We start from the raw sequence: 24,589 nt of genomic DNA, 5'->3' as shown, positions 1-24,589 counted from the left end.
AATACATCTGTTCTCTATAGTGTCGTTGAAAAGTATTTTTATTTTTCTTTGGTTTAATGCATGGGAAAAAAAGAAACTGAGGCTCATTTTATTCCAATAACCTTTGACCGCAATCTTCTGGCAAGCGAGGAACTCAAAGTTACCAGCAAATAAGACTGAGCAAGTCAAGAAGTAACCGTCCACACAGGAGCTCTGAAAGATATATTGCATATTTAATGCCTTCCGTCACCGTACACAAAAACAAACTACTCAGATGGATACTGCTCGCAAAAGAAAAGCAAATTTTGAAGACATCATATCAGCAACAACCCCAGACAGAGAATATAATTATATCATCTCCTCAGATCTCGAGTGCCTCTTAGTTTGACAGTATTTGTTGTCAAATCTGACAGGAGCCACAATGCAGACACATCCTGTTCCTGTAAACCCGGCATCTGAATTAATCTCATGAGATCTAGAGGCAACGAGACAGCCATGAATATGACTGTCAACACATATGAGCTCACCCATTTCTTTTTTTGTTTTTTTCTCTCGTTTTTTTCTTTTTGCCAGCCAGGGCGCTGGTCTTGGGAGAGTGGTTTCTAAATTATTTAGCATAAATGTTTACTCATGTTGTCCTGAGCTCACTTCTTTCCAAAARTCAGGTTTTGCTGTAGGGAACGCTGCAGCTCTGTCCTGTTCATCGTTCATGAACCAGGGGAACACTTTCAGATCAGACATGGCAACATGAGGCGCAACTCGTGCCCAACACACTGCGCCTGGTCAAAAGTATGCATATCTCTGTATCGTCTCCACACTTTGTATTTTATAACCTCAGMTTGATTTCATGTTCTCAACTGGAAGTAGCACAGAAATGTGAAGTGGAATGAAAATAATACAGTTTTTTTTAATATAYATTTATACATTTTGAAGAAAATTCAAAGAYTAATTCTTCTTTTCAAACTACCCTGAGCTCAGTCGGACTGGATGCAGAGAATTTATGAAAACCATTAAGTTCTTCTTCCAGTTCTCAAATGGACATTGAATGGGCCGTTAGAAGACATGGACGTTTCTTATAATGGCAGCACCAGATGTGTCTTTAGTTTTCTTTGTGTTGTTGTTTGTTTGTTTTTTGTCTTAGTGATGCACTGATCTTGTTTTTGATGATTTTTTTAAGTTCAAGGTTTCTGTTTCATATATGTTGGGTTTTTGTGTTGYTTTCATTTGTAAACGCTGTACTGATGATTTATGCCCGATGCCAGTGACATATGTTACCACAACCAGCACCGTGCACAGGTATCGTCTGTTCAGCTCAATCTGCAGTGCTTTTGACATGCAGGACAACAAGTTTAGTTGTCTCATCTGACAACATCACCTCCCTCTACATGCTCGCTGTTCCCCGTTTTCATTACTTGTGGATATTGTCTTCTGATACTGCATTTAATAAGAACTTCATTCCTGCCACTTTTCTGCAAAGACCTTCTTTTTTTTTTTTTTTACATTTAAAATGTTTTCAGATATATTTCTATTCCCTTCCACCTCACAATTATGCACAAAGTGGTTACACCTTTGAGAAAAACAAAACCTGTATCTTTCCTTGAAACATCCAAATACTCAGAATAAAAGCTCTGACCCAGCTGTTCACCTCTGCTGAGCCTTTACCCACCAGCAAATAATCCTTTTAAAGACTGTCAGCTGATAATTATTTTGTTTTCTTCCGAGACTATTAAGTAAGGATGAGGTTGAAAGAAAAAAAAAAAAAAAAAGAAAAAGCCAAAGCGGATGATTCGTCTTGTTTTGAGATGCTCCGGTCTCCCAGACGGCGAGCCGTGCTAAGCTTTAGTATCACTTTGTTTTCAAAGACTGATCACAGAGCGGTAAGCGAAGAGGCATCCAGCTCATAACAAAAGAGACACGAGATCCTCGCTCGAAGCTTCTAGCGAAGCCTGTTGGTTTGCGAAGCATGCGGCCGTAATGAAATCCATTGTGATGTAATTAGGGGGAAAAAAAAGAAGAAAAAAATACATCTTGTATCCGGATTTAATTGCTATGTGGTCTCACAACACAGTTTCTCATTACGGTCTTCTTGATGCATGGAAATTTGGTGATTAATATGAAAACAGGACTGATCAATGGCGGTATTGTTCGTGGCCCCGGCGCGCGGCGGCAACCTACAAAAGCTACGCATAAATAGCAACTGAAGCACTGGAGGAAACGCGTTGCGCCGCCATTTTCGATACGGCGAGCCAGGAAAAGAAATTGGCCTCTTTTCTTGATGTATCACAACGATTCCTTAATTTCTGTTTTCTTTTCCCATTAGTTCTGCAAATGAGCATTCTGATCGAGTGAAGCCGTAAGTTGTGGGCTGATCTCCATCACGCACTTCTAAAACACAATCAGTGAACAGCATGGCTAAGTTCGACCATCTGGTTTCCAATGCAACAAGTGCTGCTGCAGTGATCTTGTTTTTCTTTTCTTACTCTTTTTGGCCGTGACATGCGTTTGCTCGCCAACTCTTGGATTTGGTAACGCCAACCTCTGACTTCTTGTTTTTAAATCCCGTCCTTCGGTTCTGAGTTTAAACCTCGGATGAAAGCGAGACCGAAGGACAGGAAATGTATGAAAACAGAATGTAATCTCCTCAGCCCCAAAGCTCATAGCAATTAGCTCTGTGAAGACTTTTAATTCTGTCAAAAGAGAAGGTCGTTTTGTTTAATGGACATAATCCCACTTTGAAACATCGACTTTTAAAGTTAACATGCACTGAGCGTGAAAGACTGGGGGAAAAAGGGATCATTTTATACACATTTTGCATATAAATACACCTGAACAACACAAAAAATATGTTGAATAATGAAGTCCACGATTACTAGAAAACGGACTGTTTTATGTTTTGGCTCTCTGCACACTATTTGTTTATAAATTGCAGTAAAAAAAGCTTTGCTGACCATCTGGAGCCCACCCAAAGTGTATGTCTTCATCCCACAACTCTAACTGGTTTGGTTTCCCTGCGTCCTCAGACGTTATGCTTGACTGCAGTGCCACTATTTATTCATTTAAATTCCACCTCTTTACAATGTTCACAGTGTCTTTCAAACTTTACTTAGAAATCCTTCCTGGGATATGAGTATGATGGAGGTTTTCCAATCATACAAGGAAACCATTCAAGTTAGTTTATGGCGTGTTGATTTTAAATGAATTTGCCTACATTTAGCATTGAAGCAAAGAAGAAAACAATCCACATGCCACACGCAAAAAGTACAGTAAAAATGGTAGAGGAGGTAATGAAACTGCCCACAGCTTAGAGGTAAAGCAGTACAGGAAGCAGCGGCACCTTGGGATCCATAAGTTTCCATAGCAACCATAAGACTCCCACATACTCAGGCGGGCTATACGGTTGAGTTTTCATTGTCAAGCAAACAGATTTCCTATATTTCTCAAGACAAATTCCTTCAGTTCCCACAATCCTGAAGGATACTAGCAGGTTTGATGATCAATTTGGGAAACTAATCGTGTTTCCTGTGCACCAGGGAACACAAGTTAAGTGCGGCACAAAGATTGGCAGTCATGCTACGTGTCTTTATGACTGGTTGTGCCGACTCTCGGCTCAGTGTTGCATACAAAACAGTTCACTGTGAACATTTCCAGCCAAGCAGTTTATCTGCACGACACTGGTACGCAGCGGTAAAAATGTATCCTTGTGCAGACGTGTTTGGTGGACATCCATACTCAGTCCGCCCTGAGTACGCACTGATCTTCGCACAGTGAAGTACGACCAAGTAAATGGGAGCCTTTAGTCACTACCTACATGCTAACCTTCCTGTCCTACCATTGTTAAAGGTCCCAGGCCTTTAACTGGGACAGTCAGACTCTTTTGCAACTGCCACTGTAGGTTTACAGTCTGAGAGAAAGTTTGATTATCTGGGAGATCAAGCTGTGTCCACAGTTAAGCACAGTACGGTGGAGGATCCACAATGCTCTGGGCCTACTTCTTTTCTAAACGCCCTCGGAAGCCATTTTTGAAATTACATGAACCCAGTGAAGATTTAAACTGAAATTTATGTTGCCCCTCACAAATAATTATGAGCCATTACTGGATCTTTCAACTGGAAGATGACGCAAGAGACACAACGGCCAAATCAATACAGAAATGGTTCAGAAATGGACCGAATCGCCCTTCTTCCTTTTTCTACTCAAGTCCTCAGATTTCAATTCTGCAGAAAACTTGTGAGGTGAGCTGAAGAGAAGACGGCATAAGGGAGGATCTAAAGGTTAAAGGTCAAAGATTACTCTCTTTTGATGCTAACCTATGAAATGTCACAGGTGAAACTAACTGTTGGCAAAGGGGGATGACAGCAGGAGTACCAATAAGTGTGTCCCATCTGTGTTTGTTCCGATCTGAAAACATTTGCTAAATTAAAGGTTTAATTTCTTTCAAACATCTTCAGTGTCTGTGTATGCTCCAGTAGTGAAAGATGACTTCCTTTTAGAGCTAGTTTTGGTTAGCTTGCAGCACCAACGCCGCTGTACATCTCTGCGTCTGAAACACTGATGACTTGGTGCGTCTGTCCATGTCCCAATGACGTTTCCTGACCGATGGAACCAAACGGCAACTGAATCGGCCATTTTTGAGGCTAAACTCATGACTGACTTTGTTCTGAAGCTTTAGCGATTCATATGCAAGCCAAAGCTGTCCTACAAATGCAGGAAAAGTTATTAAAACCTGTCTGCCATTATGAATAATTTATGTGTTTTTTTTTTGTTTTGTTTTAGATGTTATGATGATATATCACACTTCATTACGCTCACGGCCACATGTGGTTTTTACACGATAGCCCCATCCAGAGACTAATAGCACAGCTGACACACTAATCTGAACTCTGGCGTATTAGAGGTCTTTGATTAAAAATGGATTGAACCATTAACAAGGTGTCTCCTGCAGAAGTGAAATTGATTTGGCTCGGCGCTGGAGCTCCCGGAAGTTCTCGACAGGCTGAGTAAACTCATACATCCATAATTCAATCCTTTCTCCAGCTGCCCTCTTCATCCATGCGAAGTGGCACGGCGCGGCGTGATAAATTCAGTCGAGAAGAAGAAAAAACAGAGAATAAAAACCCAAAAAGAACAGTTGCAGCGGTCAATAAATACTTGCTGGCATGGAACGCACATCAGGGGTTGTTTTGACTGGCAGTCGTCATTATTTCAGAGCGTTATAAATGCCTTTCATCTCTTTTTCTCCTGGCCGTTTCAAATCCGAGTCTGTTCCAAACGCTTCTGTGATGGAAACGGATAATGAGCTTTCCCAGCGGCCTTAATAAAACCTATTGTCCAACCAAGTAGGAAAAGATGCGAAAAAAGGGGGAACTGATTGATTGTGTTGCCGGGGTGAAAGAATCGCTGTCTTTTTTTTTTCCTCTCTTTCTTTCAGGCAATTCCTCGTTTCCTCCTTGATATAGACAGTGATTTATTTCGACAGCTAAATCATTGAGCTTTATTTGATTCCGATGAAAAGTCTTTGTCAAGTTCTCACCACAAGTGGCAAGAGAGAAGGATACAAGCAGAGAGAGAGAGAGAGAAAGAGGGGAAGAGAGAGAGAGATGAGTGGTAAAAATAAAGAGCAGCAATAGGAAGATGGCAATTAGGAATGCACCCAGGAATAAACATGTGAAAGCTGGAGCCGAGAGTCGCCCCGAGTGAGCCGCTGGCTGAGAGCCTGGTGGGCTGGATGTGACCCCTCAGAGGAGGAGAGAGAGGGAGAGAGAGCGCACGGCCCCGTCTATAATTAGAAAGACACACTGCGCCTCTAATCCTCACCGACCGATTAGACGGCAAACAGCAGGTTTACAGCCAGGAGTCGCTCATGTGAGAGAGGGAAAGTCGCGGCGAGCGCGGTTTTTCGCCGAGTTGGAAACCTAACCCCAAACAATTAGGGCTGAAGTCGCATCGAACCCGAAGTCAGCCGGGGAGTTCGAACGGGATTTGGGAGATGCCGACACGCAAAAGATGGATTTATGTGCGAGAAAAACACAAATACCAGGCAGCGACAAGGCGCATGTGAAGCATAAATATTGTGATGAATCTTTTGGAACAATTTCCTTATAGTACATATAATTAATGATTAGCAGTGATATGCCGATGAGACATTTGTAGCCAATTTCTGAACCGTGGTTGTTGTAAAGCTTTTGGCCCTGCCAACACAGATTTTAGGCAATTTCACCGTCAGAACTGTAGCGGCAGAAAGGCTGGAAAAGGACATTTTGAACGTGTTAATTAGTAGTCAGATAAAATTGGAGTGGAGGGAACGTCTCACAATGTGTGTGTGTGAAAATATACATCTTAAAATAATGTTATACGATTAAAAAAAACAAAGAAAAAACGGTTACAGAGTTGATATTTCAAATTACCTTCTGAATTTTTAGCGGTTAGCATTAAGTAGACAACAGTCTCTGTGTGTGAAGAGCTGAATCCTAAATCTCTGATTTCTAGACGACTGCCAACATTTACAAATCCACCATGTTCCATGACTGATAGCTTCAACGTTTCAAATAATAAAAGAGAGTAGCTTTGCAGCAATACCTTCAGGATCCAATGGGCTGAACAACTTGATGTGTTATGGCAATCAGGTAAAATGACCAGAGTCTGCCAAAGTCTAGTTTTCCGGAGTGTGGTGCTATCTGGGAAGAGGCGGTTCGTGGAAGACGTGGAGTTTTTTTTCACATTGTTTCATATTTTGAAAGTTGAACACACAGACGAATGACTGGTCACGAGTTCAGAGGAGGAAACAATAATTGACGAGCCGGAACGTCTCGTGTCATTTTCCAATGTCATCAACCCAACAAAAAAAAAAAGAACAGAAGCTGCTGGGACGTTCGCCTGCTTCGTCGGACCAGAACCAAGCCAGAGGGAGTTCAGTGTTTTGGTCCAACAAAACAAGCCAAATGCTCCTCACAACTATCCACCTTGCTTTCTGGCTGAAAAACTACTCCAGGTTGAATAGTTGGCGTTGCTTTCCGTAAAAACAAACGCGCCCATGAAATTCTGACCAATCGCAGAATGGTTTCACATGTAGAGGGGGGCATGAAAAGTTTCGGGGAGCTCGGGTTGTAACAAGAAAAGGCAAATGACATGAGGCTGAGAACAAAACGGCGAATTTTAATCACAATTTTTATTTTTATCGCGACGACGATGGCCGATTTTTTCACATGGGCCCGACCGTGCAGAGAACTTGAGCGTTTTTGGGCAGGTCTCAAACATTGATGGATTTTAACCGCTCCCAGGCACCAAATGTGTTCCACAAACACCGCTCAGCAGGCACCTCTCCGCTTCAGAAAACTGTCAGACGACTGGGGAGGAAGCGTGGAGAGAGGATTGATGAGACGTATAGCCAATACTCAGCAGAGCTTTATATAAATACGCAACAGATCTTCCTTCTGACTGCTGCCATCTGCATATTTATATCTCGTGTCAGTCAGGACCAGGGTATTTAAATCAGTACACAGCAAGCAGCCCTCGGCCACCCAGACAACATTTCAGCGTAAAATCGCCGTCAATATGGAGAAAACACATACGTGTTCATTAGGCCGTATTTGCAGCATAAACCTTTGAAGTTTTTACTGTGGAAATTCAAAATTCTTTTGAATTTTCTGATGGTACAATTATTTTCTATGTCTGCAAATATTGGACTTTTTTTCCCCCCACAATTTATCATCATAAATTGATGATAAATTTATGATGATTAATCTACGACTAATGTCATATGTAGAAACACTGATTTCCACACTTTCCTTTCACAAACCGTTTTAAAACCTACTTATTTCACATTCAGCCTGTAGCAGGAGAGGCAGATTTATTTATTATTATTCACAATTTCTATATTTTCAGAAAGTGTATGTAAATATTTGGCTTCAACTGTACCCGGCATAAACTGCAGCTCAATCGATATTCTCCGCAAGATAAACAAATACCCTCTACAGCCCGAATGAAAGAGAACCTGTCAAAAAGCGTCAGATATTCAGAAGTAAAGCCCGGCAAGCGTATAAACAGGAGCAGGATTTATTCGTTATCAAGGCTTCCTCCCCTTTTAGTCTGGCAGCAGCCGTACTCAGGTCTGCAGAAGACAGCTAATCATTAGCCAGTTAGGCTCCATTATGGCCTGGGATCCAAGCCTGGTGATAAAGAACCAAAGGACCGGGGGCTCGCTGCTTAATGATCCAAAGATCAGTGCGAGATTTACAGGCTCGGGGTTTCTGCCACGGCCTCGCTGGACAAAGCCTCCTCCCTTTCCTTTCATCCACTCCAGCGGCGGGGACTGACTTCATAAAAAACAGGAAACAATGTTGGAAAAGTAATGAAATCTCCCTCCTATCGCGGACGGAGAAATAAAATGAAGGCGACATCAATCCCTGAAGTAAAGCTCCCAGTTGATTCGATGATAAATAAAAGGCGACGTGCCAAGAACAAGTATTTCGCACGCTAAGAGTTTTTGCTGGGTTTTCAGCAGCTTTCCGCTTTGGTTTTCCTCTCTTGCGTTTGACGTTATAGATCGCATTCCTCTTGGAAGTTTTAGACGCTCGATGAAAACTGTATTTAACGCTTTCATGCCAAGTGTATCCACTCCTGATGTCTCTATAGGCTGAAAGGCAACTGCAATTACTCAGGCAATGGCAAGTTTTGGATTTGAGAATAAGGGAAATCGTTGCCGTCCGGTGCCACAGTCAGAGGGCGGGGAGGTAGAAACTGAGAGGGGGTGAGAGAGGCGTAATATAGGATATTTACGGGAAAATACTCATTCGGGGGCAAAGGGTGTAAAGAAATGGTAGTTTCCCATTTCTTTACTTGACTTGACAGGTATGCCTGAAAAATGTAAAAAATCTAAAAATATATCTGGCCCGATCAGGCCTGACTAATAAACTTTAATTATAGGTTCAAGCTCGAGGTACAGCCTCCATAATAATTTGCTAATTTTGGTTTAGACCATAATTTGAGTTAGCAGTGTAAATTCCCGTTTTTAGCTTTTGCTCAGCGTCTTCCAGCTCCGTTTTGTAGCTTGATGTAACAGCAGGGTGAGTCGGGTGCAAATCGTCTGGGATGCTGTGACTGATGGGAGCGGACCGGAGCGCTTCTTACAGCCTAGTGAACATCTGCACCTTTCTTCGTGTCGTCAAAAGGGTAAGCTGCCTATTCATCTGTTTATGTTATGATAAGCAGATCAACTTCATTCTTGTTACAAACTGCAAACAGTTTGATCACTGAACATTTCAGTGCAAAATTTAACAAACACATTAGGTTGACAGCACTCCCCCTCTCTCTTTCAGGCAGTTGCCTAGACAAACTGGTCTGTTAACATTTGTCAGAACTCAAGGCAGCTCTCTCTTTACTTTATGTGACCTGTAAGTGAGAACAGAAGTGGCACGGCTAATCAGATTCTCGCGACCCAGGACAGACAGGTGTGTGGGGGTCCCCGCTCTGCCGAGCAGCCACCGCACCGGGGGGTCAACCTCGCTGATGGCGGATTCTGCTCTGTGCAAATTCAAGGCCCCGTTACACAGGGTTTCCTCATCTGCTTTGCATATAGATGGTACAGTAGTGGGGTTGACATGCTTCAGTGGTTTGGAAACTCTGTTTTTTTTTTTTGCAGAACTTGCACAAAAGTACACTTTCGTCAAGGCTTCTGTCAGATGGTTTGTTTTTTTTTATGAAATTTGCCTTCCATCATCCCTACCTACACTCTTTCATCATAGACTAATTGGACCAACAAGAAATGGTTTTAGTCTCAAAAACAAACAGACAGAAACTAAAGGTAGTAACACCGAGATGCAATCAGCAACAGACTGACTTCTAGAGCAGAGAGCCTGACTAACTGACCAACTAATATCAACCTGTTACATTTGTGACACCATACAAAGAGCAGAACGGCAAAAAGAGCAAACATTCTGAGAAATTGTTGAAAATTTCATCCGATGTGTTGATGTTTATATTTCTTTGCTTTGGCTATTATAACCAACATATTCTATTTGCTTTAAAAACGCACCAAATAAGAGTATCTCAGATTTGTTTTCTTTCCTAAATCTTTTGGAAATGAGTAATTCCTCAAACCGTGAATTACTCCAGTTGTAATTCATGGGCTTTACCTTCAATCCAAAACGTTGGAAGTAGTTAAACATTAACAAAGGTGGAGGACCTCTATATAGAGCCAAAGAGAGCTTAGATGTTTCCTAAATCTCTATGGTTACCTTAATACAAACTCTTCGAAGGAGATGTCGTTAGTCTGGTCAGGATTCTCCATGTTGGCTTAGGTCAAAAACGACTTATAAGACCGTTTCTTAATTTTTTGCTAGATCAAATGAGACTCTTCTCTTTTCCCACCTCAGACACATAAATGCATTTTGTAGGTAATAGAAAGCCAGAGCAGACAATCCAGGCCATTTCTGTTCGCTTTCACTTGCATTTAACCTCAAGTAGAATCCACAAATAGCAGTAAAAATCTACGACATTAACTCGCCTTTCTTTTTAAAATATTGGACTTCTACAAGAGGGATTCCAGAAATTCCTCATACAAAAGGAAAACAACAGCCTTTTTTACCCAAATAGGTTTTGTAAAGTCCACAGAGGTACAAACAAGGAAGGGGGGAAAAAAGAGGAAACAACTTGCTTCGGGAGTTCATTACTCGCTACTTGTAGCGATACACGAATGTAGTTCTTGCAGTTTTACTCCCATGCAAAGTAAAAGGCATATGATACAGTACATTCTGATTATAACATGAGCAAAATACACTGGTCATATTAGCATAGCACCATCTCCAAAATGTGCAGACGGTGTTACATGATATTAGAAAAATAAAAGCTTAGTTCCGCGTTACAGAACACACAACCCGGCATTTGGAAAAAATGCTACTTTTTTTTTTTTTTTTTTTACACAAATGGAAATAAGAAGTGACAGGCTAATCCTTTTAGCACTGAAAGGTAGCCATGAATCATTGGTTGTTTCTGGAACAAATCAAATCCTTGTTGGTTTAACGCCTTTTAAAATGCAGGACGAAGCCGGACTGTTTTGCATTCCACAGCCTGCTTTTCGTCGGCCCGCCGTGTAAATTTGACATGAAGATAAGTGGGACAAAGATGTTTTTGGGTTTTTTTTTCCCCCTCTTTCTTTTTGCTCTCATTTCTGCCGGAGAGACTCTGCAGTTGCAGGAGTTCCCATCTTGTGGTAATTCACAGAAAATTGAGCACACTTGCACAATATTGGAAGAGAATGGTCACTGGGTTTCATTCATTTATTCATGTATTTAGTTACGATTTTTGGAATAACCCCTAAACCTTGTCTAATTATGGCAACAAACCAAATACATTTCTAATTAGCAAAGGGAATGCAACCATTTCGTTCAGGTATGTTGGAGCAGGAATGAAGATAAACGTTCCAGGTCAGCAGCACTCTAGGACTCGAACTAGTACATCCTGGCGCACATTCGTGTTGGAATGACCCGGTTCAGAGCTGAAGCCAGACGAGGATCTGTGGAAACACCTGAAGACAGATGTTTGGATACGGTTTGCATCCAGTCTGACTGAGCCTGAGTTGTTTTGTAAAGGAGAATACGCCAAAAAAGAAAAGAAAAGAAAAGAAATCGCATATGCAAAGTTGTTCATTGTAATTGAACTGAAAGGACTGACTCAGTGGCACTGAATCACAAATGTTTTTCAAATGTAATTTGCAAAAATTAAATTTTACAGTATTTTGTGCTGTTCTATCAAATGCAGCCTCACTAAAATACACCGGTTTGATAGAATATCAAAATGTCCAAAGTATGTGAATACTTTGGCAAAACAAAACATGATCCGTGAAATATCCATGAGCGTCTCGGTGGTATCTGTGATTTTGGCTGATTAAACTCGATATGAAGTCAACCCCTTCTACTCATATCACCATTGCTGCAGTCACCATCTCGTCTCCCCTGCCCCAGTGTAATGTCAATGAGTCTTGTGTGAGCAAGGCCAAGGTTCTGCCAGTGCCCCCCCTCCCACCCCACCGCCCCCTGTTTGTGAGCTGAATGAGCCATGGCTCGGCCACGTTTTAAGGCGCCCTAATGTGCCATGGCTGGGCCACAAAGGCAGCATGACGATCTGCCAGGCATAATGACGCTTCCTCAATTTGGCCTCAGAGGCCAAAACCAGAATGCTCTAAAGAGAATCCCATTCCAGGTATGAGTACCCTTCCTCTCCATCCATTTTTTTTTTTCTGATTGGTCTCTCCGTCCACCAACTCTCTCTCTCTCTCTCTCTTTTTCTCTCATTGGCCTGGAAGAGGCTTGTTTTCTTCCGGCTTATTGTCATCCCAAGCTAAACATCAACAACAGTGTAGGCGAATGAGAACGAGGTGCCAACGTTGTCAGGAGCTCCTGATCTCCTCCCAGAGGAGCAGAGGGAGCTAACACAAACAGAGTGGAGCTTTTTTTCTTTCTTTCTTTCTTCAGAGTGGCCAGAGAGAGAGAGATAGAGAGAGGATGAAACGCTCTGCTCCACTGACACATATAAGATGAAGAAATTTTAGACCACAAATTGAGTTGAGTGGAGGGAGGACAGCGCTGAGCAGTGAGGGGAAAACAATGGGAAGTTCGCAAATACCAGAGTTGGCAAAAAAAAAAAAAACGCTTGAGCGGCTCAAAGTGGACAGACCGGAGAAGTGGACGATGGCTAGAGCTGGGCATTCTGGGTAAACACAACCAAAACAAACGTATGAGTCTAATGCTAACACAAGTAATTGGCTTGCGGTGTTTTGCCAAAGACTAAAGAGAAATACTACAACTGTAAAAAAAAAAAAAAAAAAAAAAAAGAAGGAAGTTGCGCTCAGCGTCTTCTTCAGAGGTTTTCATGTCGTTTACTTTAGCGGTTCTTGGTGCAGCGCCACCACAGGCGAGAGGATGAAAAGGCTTTTAAAGGATTTTATTCGTCTGACAGCGCAGTGTGAAAGTGATCTGCACAAACAAACGTTGCAGATTCGATACCCAGAACAACCACGTCTACCGGACTATCAGGCTATGAAAACATCTCAAACAGAATCTCAATCTGACTCTCATGTATACTTTACAAAACACCAAACCGTCGCCATTTTTTCTGAGCCAATCAGACGTAGATTTGCTGGTGTACTTGAATGATTCGGTAGGGGAATGATCAAAGTCTGCTTTAGCTCCAACTGAATGCCAAACATTTCCTTTAGGACTCTTTGCTAGAAAGTCGAATTCACAATTCCTTCGATTACGGCAAATCGTGTAGAACMAGGAGAACAGGCGAGCTTATATGCTGAGGGATATTTGGATATGACAAAGCAACCAGATGAGCTAATCAGAAGCAATGAGGTCTATGAGAGAGTGCAAGCAGGCAAAGTGAGGTTAAAGAGTCTATTTAACACAGAGCAGCTGAATCAAGACTCAAAGAATCAACAAGTCAAGGGGAAAACAATGACACTGAGCAGGACGCGGATCTGATATAGCAACACAATTTAAGCAAGAATAATTCACCAAATATGGCAAGATATCAAAAGCAATAATAATAATAATGAACACAAATACAAATCAAAATGAAAACCCAAACACTCAAGGATCGTGACACATGGATGCAATTTTATCCAAGTCTCTTTGCTTATAAAGTTGAATATTGAGCCAAGCAGTTATTCCAGGTTTTCTTTGTGTGGCACCTAGTGTGGTTTTAAGAAGAGGGAAAAGAAGGAGAATTTAAGAGTGACAAAGATAAAATAAAATAAAAAAAAGTGAGAGAAGAAATACATTTTTCACTGGACAAAAATGAGCTAAAGTTTTGTTGTTAATCAAACACATTTACCATTTCTCTAATATCTAGAGAATAAAGTAGATAGAAACATTTAGTGTTTGGTTGAAGAATTAACATTAATCTTGGTTGAATGCCTTGCAGGCAGCAGACATCTGATCATCTTTAAAATAATATCTGATTTTAACCCAAACATCAATGGATGAGCAAACCAGGTTTGGACTTTGTAAAAAGTTTTTAATGTTAACATTTGTCCCATTTTTCTTCCTTTTTCTCATTTTTCATAATCTTTAAACCACAGATGTTGGGAAAATGTTTTGCCAACATTCACATAATCTTTTATACCCCATAACGACAGGAAGGGAAACGTGAGTGTTAATGTAGAATCGTTGTAACGGTTTAAGTCTGGAGCAAACACTTATGTGTGATTAATGTTAACACTAAAAGATGCAAATGTCTGTTACTATTTAGCTGCCGATCAAAAAAGGTTAGCTGGCTATTTCAGTCGTACATTTTTGTCTTTCAATGCACTTTGTAGAAATTACAAGGTGATTTTACAAAAATCTCCATCTGGCTTCATCACTGGGCAAAAGAAAAAAGGACGTTCAAGACAAGCTTTGCATGAGCTCCTTTGATGAGAGAAGCAACATTAATTAAGGCATTTGGTCCCACTGCATATGCATTTATTGAAATTTTCCATTAAAAAATAAATAAATTAGAGGAGACATTGTAAAACGCATTTCAGTGGGAATCCCTGTCTGTCTGAGCCATGTGACGCAGACAGGAGAGACAGAAGAGCTCACCACACCGGTCATTAAGTTTTACCGCTATAAAAGCAAAGAGCTACACTTTTAAAAGAGAACATAATTAACTGGGACCGCACTGAAACACGTGTTGCGCTAAGGGTTCGCTAATGTTAGCCTCCCGACTTAGCAGAGTGCTTTAAATGTAAACAGTGGGAGCAGGAAATACAGCTTCAGGTAGCGAGGGATGTTAGACTTTATTTTCAATCAAAATAACAGATATTTTGATTTAATACTATAAAAATACATCCCTGAAGATATTAATTTCATTTGAACATAATTTATCACAGCCTCTCGCCTCCCTAATTACATATTTGTGTCCTTTTCAGAAAAGGAAGGACAGAAGTCGCTCAAGAGTTATAATTATTATGACATCATTAAAATGAAATATGCTATGTGGCATATAATTTACTGCTCCTCATGCTATTTTTTTATCTAAAAAAAAAGGATAATTCCTCTAGAGTTCAGCGGATACCAATAATCATCTACAGTTTTTCACGCAAAGGACGGAAAACGATCTAATTATTGTTTGGATAAACTTATTGGGATCTTATTGTCCCTAAGAGAAGACCACCCTTTGCTGCCTACTACATTTCACCTGCTGACTACTCATAGCTACACCACACAACCCCACTTTCTTAAAAAAAATAAGTATTAAAGCAGCTGTTCAGATTTGATAAATTTAGGATAATTTGTCGCCTTTTTTACTTATTGAGCACCTTCTGGACCGAAAACTGTTGCATGATTAAGGCCACGCTCAAATCCACTGATGAGTTTTTCCTCGCTTTATTTACAGCTAAAATAACTCACTTTTATAAAAAGTGTAGAGTAGAGGAGGATCCATTGGTGCCCTAACATTGATCATCCCCCTCATGAAACTCGGCTGCATTCTTTTCTTATTTGCAAACAAAAAGTAAATGATCCTGTTACTACCAGGAAACTTTGATCCTCTGGTGTTGAGACTATTTTATTTTATTGTTTGTTTTTATTTTTGTGTGCAGCGAACATCAAGCAAACCAGCACTCAAATGTACAAATGTCGGCTCCAGTCTGTTCTGCTGGAGGTGATTTCGCAAGGTGAGTGCGCGCCTGCGTCTCATGAATAATGATTTCACCGTCAAACGGGCTCAAGGCTGTCTGCAGCTGGAATGATTCACTGATTAACTCTCAAACAGACACAACACGAGGACGCGCAGGCAGCAAAAACCCACACAGAGCATAAAGGAGGTAGCTGAGGGATGGAGAGATTGAGCGATCGACTTATAATTCAGTAGCCTGCGTGAAGCCCTTCTACCCATACACTCAGCCTCCATCCATACAGTATCTTATTCTCCACGCTGCTTTTCAAATGACCCCATTCATTAAAAAAAGGGGGTTTTCACCAACTTGGATGGCCTACGACTACAAAGACCTCAGAGATTGGTGTGATTTGCATAAAAGAGAAGGAAAAACAGAATAATTTTCAACCCAAGTCCAGGGAGAAGTTTGGTGTTTACCAGCAAACTTTGGGGGGGAGAAAAAAAAAGACAAGAAAAGAAGGAAAAAGTCAGCTGAATAGCGGAAAGAAACTGAAAGCAGAAAGCACAAGGAAAGCGTTAAAAAGTAACAGGGAGGGAGAAAGTTCTGAGTGCAAACAAGTAGAGCGTACTCACCGGCTAAGCATCACTGGGGTGTGGGGCCGGGGGGCTGAGAGGGTCCGTCTGTCCTTTTCAGATTGATTCTGGAGAGAAAGAAGAGGGGCGAGGGGGGGAGAAGGAGGAGAAGAGTGAGTCTTCAATGCGCTGTTCGCCTCCTTCTTATGAGCGGAGCGCAAAGCCACAAAGAAGCTGGTGCTCTCGTAAACAAACCGCCAACTTTTCAATGGGGCAGGGAAGGCGGAGCAGGAACGCTCTTTAAACTCAGCAGCCTGCTCCGGGTTGAGGGGGCTGCAGGGCTGGGGGGGGGCAAGGAAGCAGCCAGTAGCCTTTACATCAAGCCTAAAGGCCCAGGAGGATAATAACAAACCAGAAAGTTCAAAACCATTTATTAAAGCCTGTAAAAACGTAGGAGGCCTTGCGTAGCACTGAACTGTAGGGGAACAATATAGATGTAAATGAGGTGAGCAGATGCCCCACTGTGTGTGTGTGTTTTGGTTTGTTTTTTTTGTTTTTTCTCCTGCAAACACAGATGCTAATATGGTGGAGTGCATATTAGCATTGGTTCCAAGCTTTTTGATCTCAATGCCACAGAGCAAATTGGAACAAATAGCCCTGGCTCGGTTTCTACGGCAACCTGAAGGAGCCGCTCAGACATGCGATCCCTCTTGAGCCATCGGCTGCCGCTGCGATATGTCGGCCGTTTCCCTAACCTCCACCAGGAACAGTAAACAGGAACAAAAGGACGGATCGATTATTGTCGACGGTTCGCCGCCCCCCGCTCTGGGTGAGGCTTGTGCCGGCTGCCGAGATGAGAGGTTGTGGCGCTGCTGAGGCTTAACGGCACGAAAGGAGTAACGAAAACCTGTGGAACAAATTATAACGCCGCCTGAAATCTTATCATTCAAAAACGGTAGTTAACCTATAAAGTCCTTAAAGGGCCTCCAACACCAAACCTTTAACAGCCTCCATAAAACGGGGGATTCTTCTGAAAAACCTTGGTACAACCGACATTGTCTCTTAAAACATTTTATTTCCCACACTTTAAATAAACTGGAACTACTTCATAAAAACCAACTCGATGCTTAAGAATTCAGCTCGTGTTATCGATCGCTGCCGCCCTGCTTGATTTTATGAATATAAAATCCCATCAGACCTTAAAGGAATCGCTCTGAAACCTTCTCACAGTTTTATCGCATCCAAGCTAAAATTTTGCAGAAAAGGTTGCTTTGCGTACGTGCGTCCACATACATTTCTGTCAGGTACAGAGAAYGTCTTTGACTGCAATAGGTCTGGTGAAAAAAATGCATGGTTTCCAAAGTGTTTTGCAAATGAAAAGTCTGAAATCTATTGTTTGCATATGTATCATGCAATACAACACCAGACTGAGCCTTTTGAGCCATTATTTTTTTTGCTAATAGCTAAAGCTCATTCTTAAAGGAGGGCATCTAATGACATAAAATATCCTGATTTGCCACAGATGCTTGTTTATGCTTACGTCTAATCTTAAACTACACCTTTATAGCAGATTACTTCTTACTCTGCTCTAAGCTGTTGCTCTGTCTGTATGTCTGGTGTTATTTTCCTGCTGAACGTTGAACCTTGGCTCCAGTCTCATGTTATGTTATTCTGCCTCTGACAGCTTTTCTCCCAGGATCCTCTTGTTTTCAATCAATCAGTCAAGTTTATTTGTACGGCACATTTCAGCAACGAGACAGTTCAAAATGCTTTACATCTCTAAAAAAAAACAAAAAAACATCATCATACTGTCACCGATTGTGAAACCACTAACAAACATTACACTTTGTCAAGCGCCATCATCAAAATCAGCAGCAAACATCAAACATCGACTCTGCCGCCACAACGTAATGTTGACGTTAACCATGGTGGTGTTTTTGTTCAGGGCAGTGTGTGGTACATGAACCTCTTAGACCTTCATAGAGCAGCTGTATTTATGCAGACAATAAATCACATGCAGGTGGACTCTACTGGCTCGCTAAGAAACTTCTGCAGGCAGCTGGTTCCACTGGTTTTTCATTTCGGGGTAGCAAATGAAAACCTAGTATTCATTTCCTTCCACTTTCACAATTATCCACTATTTAGTTTTGGTCTGTCTCATAAAATCCCCCCCCCTACCCCTCACCCCGACCCAAAAAAAATAAAAAATGCATTAAGTTTGTGTACTAACATGAGAAAATGTTGGGAAAAAGTGAAGAAAACTATGACTACATTTGTATTTTTCATGTTAGCTGGGAAAGACAGGAAAACAAGGAACGCTCAGACGCAGCTGAGCGCTAATGGAAATCGTTCTCAATTAAACGTCCAGCTCACAGTTCTCCAGACTGATGCCGAAGCACTTAACAGTCCACGGTTTACAAATGAAGTAAAGAGGATTTTCTCTGGAGTTAAGCTGAGAGAGTTTAGGGTTGAGTGGCAGGAAGTGACCACTTAGACAAAAAAAATAAAATAAAAAAACTCAAAAAGAAATAGAAAAACAACATGCCTGTAATCATCAGTGTCACTGTGACGTCAGGGTTTATCCTCTGCAACAAGCGTAATCTGACACACACACACGCACGCGCACACCCCCACACACGCACATGCACACACACACACAACCAGTTTTCTTTAATGGCATGTGTAAGATTCCTCAACCTTGTTTCCATTCAAAGCGTTTTTTTCCTCTCCGTGCCTGACAGGGTTGTGACAGTATTTGCTTTACACTGATAGGTAACAACAAGGCAGATGCTTTGGTGTGCTTGGGACAGAACGACAGGACTGTACAGTCGTCATTTCTCCGTCTGTGACGGCGATGTGGACGAAGCGAGCTGATTTCTTTAGAGGAGGACAGGAGAAATAGCAGAGGAGGCAAAAATAAGAGCAACAAGCTCTTATTTTGTATTATAAGCCTGGTGGGCCACCAGGCTTTTCTTGAGCCCCCACCAGGTTAAGTATTTTTTATTTATTTAAGTCTTTTTTAAATGTTTGCATTTTTTAAGACTTTATAGCTGGTGTTCAGGTATTAATCTTCAATCTTTAAATAACACATGATGATCAAGTGATATTTTCAAGTTTCCTGCTAACTTTAAATATTTTTAATTCAAAAACATGACGGGCTGCTGAATGAATGACCTAGCACCTTGATATAGACAAAGTTTTGTGAATATTTGTAATAGAAACGCAGCCACCGCTGTCTGATTCATCAACGATCTCTGACATCCTGAGTGTCTTTGCATATAATTACACAATTGTGTTGATTGTAGCGTTTGGTTCTAAAACCTTTTCTTATTTTTGACCTATGTTTGGTTTTCAGTGGTTGCTTTCAAGATCAAGTTGTGCAACTCAAATCCTTAAAATTCCTGCCCAGATTCCGGGAAGAGAAGCAGCACACACTCTAATGAAGACTAAGGAGGAAGTAGGTGAAGAGGCGAGCTGTAAAACAACAGGAGTTCAGCTCACATAAAWCACGCATGCAGACTCAGAGGAGCACACAAATGTTCACACGGTGCACTCCAGCAGCCTCTCTTCGTGGGCTGCAGAGGAAACGTGTCTAATTAGCAGGTAATTATGCGGCTCACAGCTTTCCAGCATGAGGCTGCAGCAGAGAACGGATGCTAAACAAACTTTTTTTTAGTCATACAGTCAAACACGCAATACAAAAAGCACACACAAACGGAAGATAACTTTGAAAAGTAGCTCGTAGGAGTCGCATTAATTAGACAGTCCTGTCATGCAATCTGATTGGGGCAGAATTTGTTGCATCGTTTCTCAATCTAGTCAGTTTCTATATGAATTACGACAGTGAAGTGGGTTAGGTCAGCCTAAATTAATCACTACCTGGAAAGTAGAGGCAGTCGGACATTTATCAATATTTGTAGGGAAAAAGAAAACACTTTATGTTGGAGGAGTTGGAGGAAGGCGTGAGTTGTCATCAAAAAGCCACAGATTTCTGTGGGAGGATGACAGATAATCTACAAGAACCAACAGGCCAAAAGGTAACCAGATACATTATCTATAATGACCAGAAGAAAAAAAATACTCTACCCAAAAAAAAAATAAATAAAATCACAAAGATAAACACAGATTTGTACAAACGTTACTGATCCAGTGGAGAAAACAGTTCAACACATTTATACTCGACCTTCCTTGACTGGTCATGTAACTTTTCAAAACTAATACCCTTTCAGATCCCTGAATTGCAGTAGTACTGACATACAACTGAAATAATGTGTACTCAGAGGTGGGTAGAGTACCCAAAAATGTACTAAAGTAAGAGTAGCACTACTTCAAAGTAAAAAGTAGCCATCCAAGAAATTACTCGAGCAAGACTAAAAAAGTATTTGGTAAAAAGTCTACTCAAGTACTGAGTAAGCGCTCAAATTATCAATCATTTAATATGTAAAAATTACATAACTTTACATTTGGTTCGTCTGATTATCTGTAAATCTTGGTATTTTAAGGACCAAAATTACAATAATTCATACAAGTAACAAAAAATAACAAAATCAGGCAAAAAAAAAAAATTTTTTCCAATAAAAACTTATAAAACTTTAACATAAACGTTGTGTGTGTGTTTATGTCTGGTGAATTTTTGGTTAAAACACATTTGCTTTTCAATTCAGTGGGTAGAAAATCTTAAGTAAGAATAGTGATACTTGACAATAAAATTACTCAAATACAAAGTACAGCGTAGTAAAAGTACATTTAAAAAAATTTGTAAACTGTTAAGATGCAGTAAGTTTTTCTCTAACCTTCATTCTAGTTCTAGAGGGTTAGAGAAATGTCTGTTACCTTGAGGGTGTGTCTGTTGTGGCAGCCATCTTGGGACTCTGCTAAAGAGGAAGCCAGCCTCAAACCCAGCTATTTTCTAGAAAGTGCAGTGATAAGAGCTGGAGTCTGGTTGACTGAAGCTTAAAACACTGATTTGTAAATTGTGCATTTGAATACATAAAATGTCCACCTGATATTATTAATAAACAATTGTTAATGTTTAAATTGTGCAAGTTAACTTTGTTTCCTTCCCCCCCCCCCCCATTCTGGTCAATTTAACTTGAGTAGGCGGGGCCTAAACAGTATATAAGTGCTGGATGTAGTGACTCTTGTAATCATTTTCTATTTGCTTGAAATATTTTGAGAACTTGTTTTAACTACGGAGCTGAGTAACACAGACTGCTTCCTCTCATGAACCCAGCGGAACATCAACGTTATGAGGTGTGCAAAAAAGAGAAAGAGAAGAACGTTGGTCAACAATAATCTATGCCGTAAAGGAGTAAACAAGAAATAAGATAATTCATGTCATTTGGTTTTTATTTGTGCACATACATTAGTTTTATACACTACAGGATGTTTTTGTGTGTGTCATTCCAGAAAGCTTTGATCGGAATTGACTGAATCAGTAACAAGGTCTGGGTTTGAATCCCAAAACACGTCACAACCACTTAGATTTTGCTACAGCTTTCCAAAAGCTCATATAAGCCCCAAATAATGATAAAAAAAACAATGACCACCGCTAAAATAAAGCTCCCCAAAAACCTAAACTCTTTAAAAGGATGAAACCGAATCTCTGGGGCTTAACGCTCGAGGATGAATACAGCGTAGACCGTAAAGGAGAAAAACGTAACGGGGAGAGAGCACAACGCCAAGGAGCTGTCACTGGGATGAAAGGGAGGATTTTGGATAAATGCGGACAGAAAACATGTCAATTAAAGAAGTGAGGCTGCACATGTGAATTTACTGCAGTATTCACGAACAGAGGATGCTCTATTATTTCATAAAAACACTAACAAGTCTCAAAAAGATTGGATTTATTGTGACAGGTATAATTATGGGATATCAACAATTTATTCAGTAGGTTTCAGAACCACTTTCAGTAATCAATGAATTGAAGTGGTGGGTTCTTTTTATTTGATGGTTTTTTGTTTTTTTATTACAACCATCAGTCTCTCACACCGTTTTGACACATTTCCAAACAATATCACTTCACTGAGGTTTGGAGACATTTCAGCAGCTTTTTTGTTGTTGTTTTTTTTTTCTTTTAAATTCATGCATTTGAGAGTCGGCCATGTCTTTGGATGTAGAACATTTTGGTATACGGAGAAATTCAAAGGTAGACTCAATGGCTGGAGGGTACAGAGATCTGGCATAGCTGAAGTAAAACAAGCCCAAGTTATCATCCTTCACATTCCCTCCAAAAGTTCATGTGAGATGTTGATGCACTGAGCACACTGCGTTGCATTTCTTCTGTGCGAATTTACCATTCTGGCCTGCGGCTGCTGAACTTTCTGGAAAGCTCACATGGTCAGAAAACTGGCAGCTGTCTTTAATGTTGAGGACATTTTGGATTTTATGTTGTTTGGACATGAACTCGCAACCTCCTTACCAGATTGACGGGCAGCGGCGGTTGCTCCTCTAAGCGATTTGCTTTCCTTTTTTTGGCATTTTGTTAACACGCACTTGCATGCTCCAGAGCAACTAAGAAAATAACAACTGCTTTTATAGAGGCGCTCACACTTACTGATGATCAATTAAACAACAGCAGAACCAATTCTGGTACTTTTCGTCTGAATTCATATGAAAGCAGCTGGAGTTTGACTGTAACTGAGCATCACTTCAGGTAACTTTAGTCTTTTCTTTGAAGTGAATCAACTTTTCCATAAACATGATAGCTGGTGGCTCATCGCAATAGGTCGGAGTAACAGCAGGAGCTTGTTTCACTGTGATTAAATTTTTTGTTTTTGTTTTGTCTTTTTTTTATTACATCTTTCTCTTTGGATGCCTGCTTAACTACTAGATGTTTCATAGTCTGAAGGGTAGTTATAATAGACTAGTAACTTGTTTTCTCCCGTTAAATAAATGTAAGACCTACAAGGACATTGCAGTGTTCACATCTAAAACCAATTAGTTCAGTCGGGTCAGATTGTGGTAATTACACAGCACAAAACCCCTTAAGGGTCTCGGTGTTGAGGGGGGGGGGAAATACCAACCTCATGCTGGGGGTTTGCAAGAGAGAAAGCTATAATAAAAATAAATAAATAAAAAAAAGGAATAAGGTTGGAAAAAAAAACTGAATTTTATCATGCTAATATTATAATGAATCAAACCCAGGAAGATAGAGACGGTTACACTGGTTCAATAATTTAACTCAAAAAACCCGTGGCTGTGATCTCACGGAAGCACACGCTTCCACGTTTTGAAAAGGTCAACTCCCACACGCGAGACGGTTTAATTTGCAAAACCCGAAACCATGGCATCACGTTGACAGTGATGCCATGACAGAGTCATCCGTTACCTTTCTTCTCTCCCGGCAGCCCGGCTGGGTTTCCATCCCGGGTCTCATATGTCTCCTGACTCTCCATCGCGGCACTTGACACCTGTTTATATACGGCCTGACCTCCGACCCCCTAGCTCCCAGTTCTCAGGGATGGTTCTCGGGTGGCGGAGGTGGGAGGGGTCACCTGCGCTACCGAGGGAGTGGTGACAATTTGCTAAAAGGCCGAGGTCCTGAGAGGAGAATGAAAGCGTCTCTAACGACGCGCTGAGCGGCTCAGGCGCCCACGCTTCCACTCCTGCATGCCTATGATGTGTATGCGTGTCCCCGCAATTCTACTTTAATGAAAACAGAATACCAGATCTTGAGTTATGCTGATGCGTTTCCATCTGATTGCTCACTGGGCTTAAGTGGGGCTCTGTATTAATTACGTGGCACCTCCATTAAAGAAGCCCCGGGCTCATAATACATCAATGTAAGCCGTAACACTACAAACTGCACGGCTAACCAAATAGCTTAAAGAGATGATGGAGAGCTCACCCCGGCTTCAAAATACATCTTACGTATGACATCAGCTTCAACGTGCTGGATGTAATCAGGACAGAGTGCAGCGGGGAAACCATTCGTCACTGCACTGGGTGTGAACCATTAAAGTGACAGAGCAGGTTCTTTTTTTTAAAAGTGAGGTTTTGTGACATTGTATTCAGTAGCTGCGTTTCCATTGACCAGATAATCGTGCAGTTTACGGAAATGAATGAGCCTGATGGAAACACGCCTATTTCGATTAAAACGAGTTTTTGCTCTAGCGTATTTCGCAAAACATGCAATTACAAAACACCTTTTCTGCATCACAGCAGTCACGTGATCGACGACCTGGAAGTTACGACTGGCGGTGAACGTCTAAAGTGGAGTCTGACGGAGAAGACGGCAGGAAGTGGTTGGAGGAGGACGTTGTTTTTTAAGGACTTAAAATGTATCAGTGTGTGATTTCAATTGTGTTTCTTATCTAATGGAAACACTGCAATTGTGAAACTGTGTTTTATTTTTACATTTGCTGAATATCAACAGTTTGGTGCATATTTGCAATGGAAACGCAGTTGGTGATAGTTTCCGTACCAGCAGTGGGAATCA

The 24,589-nt window shown here is 41.1% G+C and overlaps 1 protein-coding gene across 1 annotated transcript in view; it reads right to left on the bottom strand.

Annotated features, from left to right (window-relative positions):
• The window catches only part of sema5ba (sema domain, seven thrombospondin repeats (type 1 and type 1-like), transmembrane domain (TM) and short cytoplasmic domain, (semaphorin) 5Ba), a 183,705-nt gene extending 160,159 nt beyond the window's left edge, over nucleotides 1–23,546 (bottom strand). Inside the window, exon 1 of the mRNA XM_008435404.2 lies at nucleotides 23,480–23,546. Coding sequence (XP_008433626.1) covers nucleotides 23,480–23,546 — 67 coding nt within the window. The remainder of the gene's footprint in view (nucleotides 1–23,479) is intronic.
• Between the last annotated feature and the right edge of the window lie 1,043 nt (nucleotides 23,547–24,589).

This window comes from Poecilia reticulata, linkage group LG2 (genome assembly GCF_000633615.1).
Source record: "Poecilia reticulata strain Guanapo linkage group LG2, Guppy_female_1.0+MT, whole genome shotgun sequence".
NCBI classification, from domain to species: domain Eukaryota; kingdom Metazoa; phylum Chordata; class Actinopteri; order Cyprinodontiformes; family Poeciliidae; genus Poecilia; species Poecilia reticulata.
The sequence above is the reverse complement of the archived record's forward strand: the minus strand, read 5'-3'. Positions and strand labels throughout refer to the sequence as shown.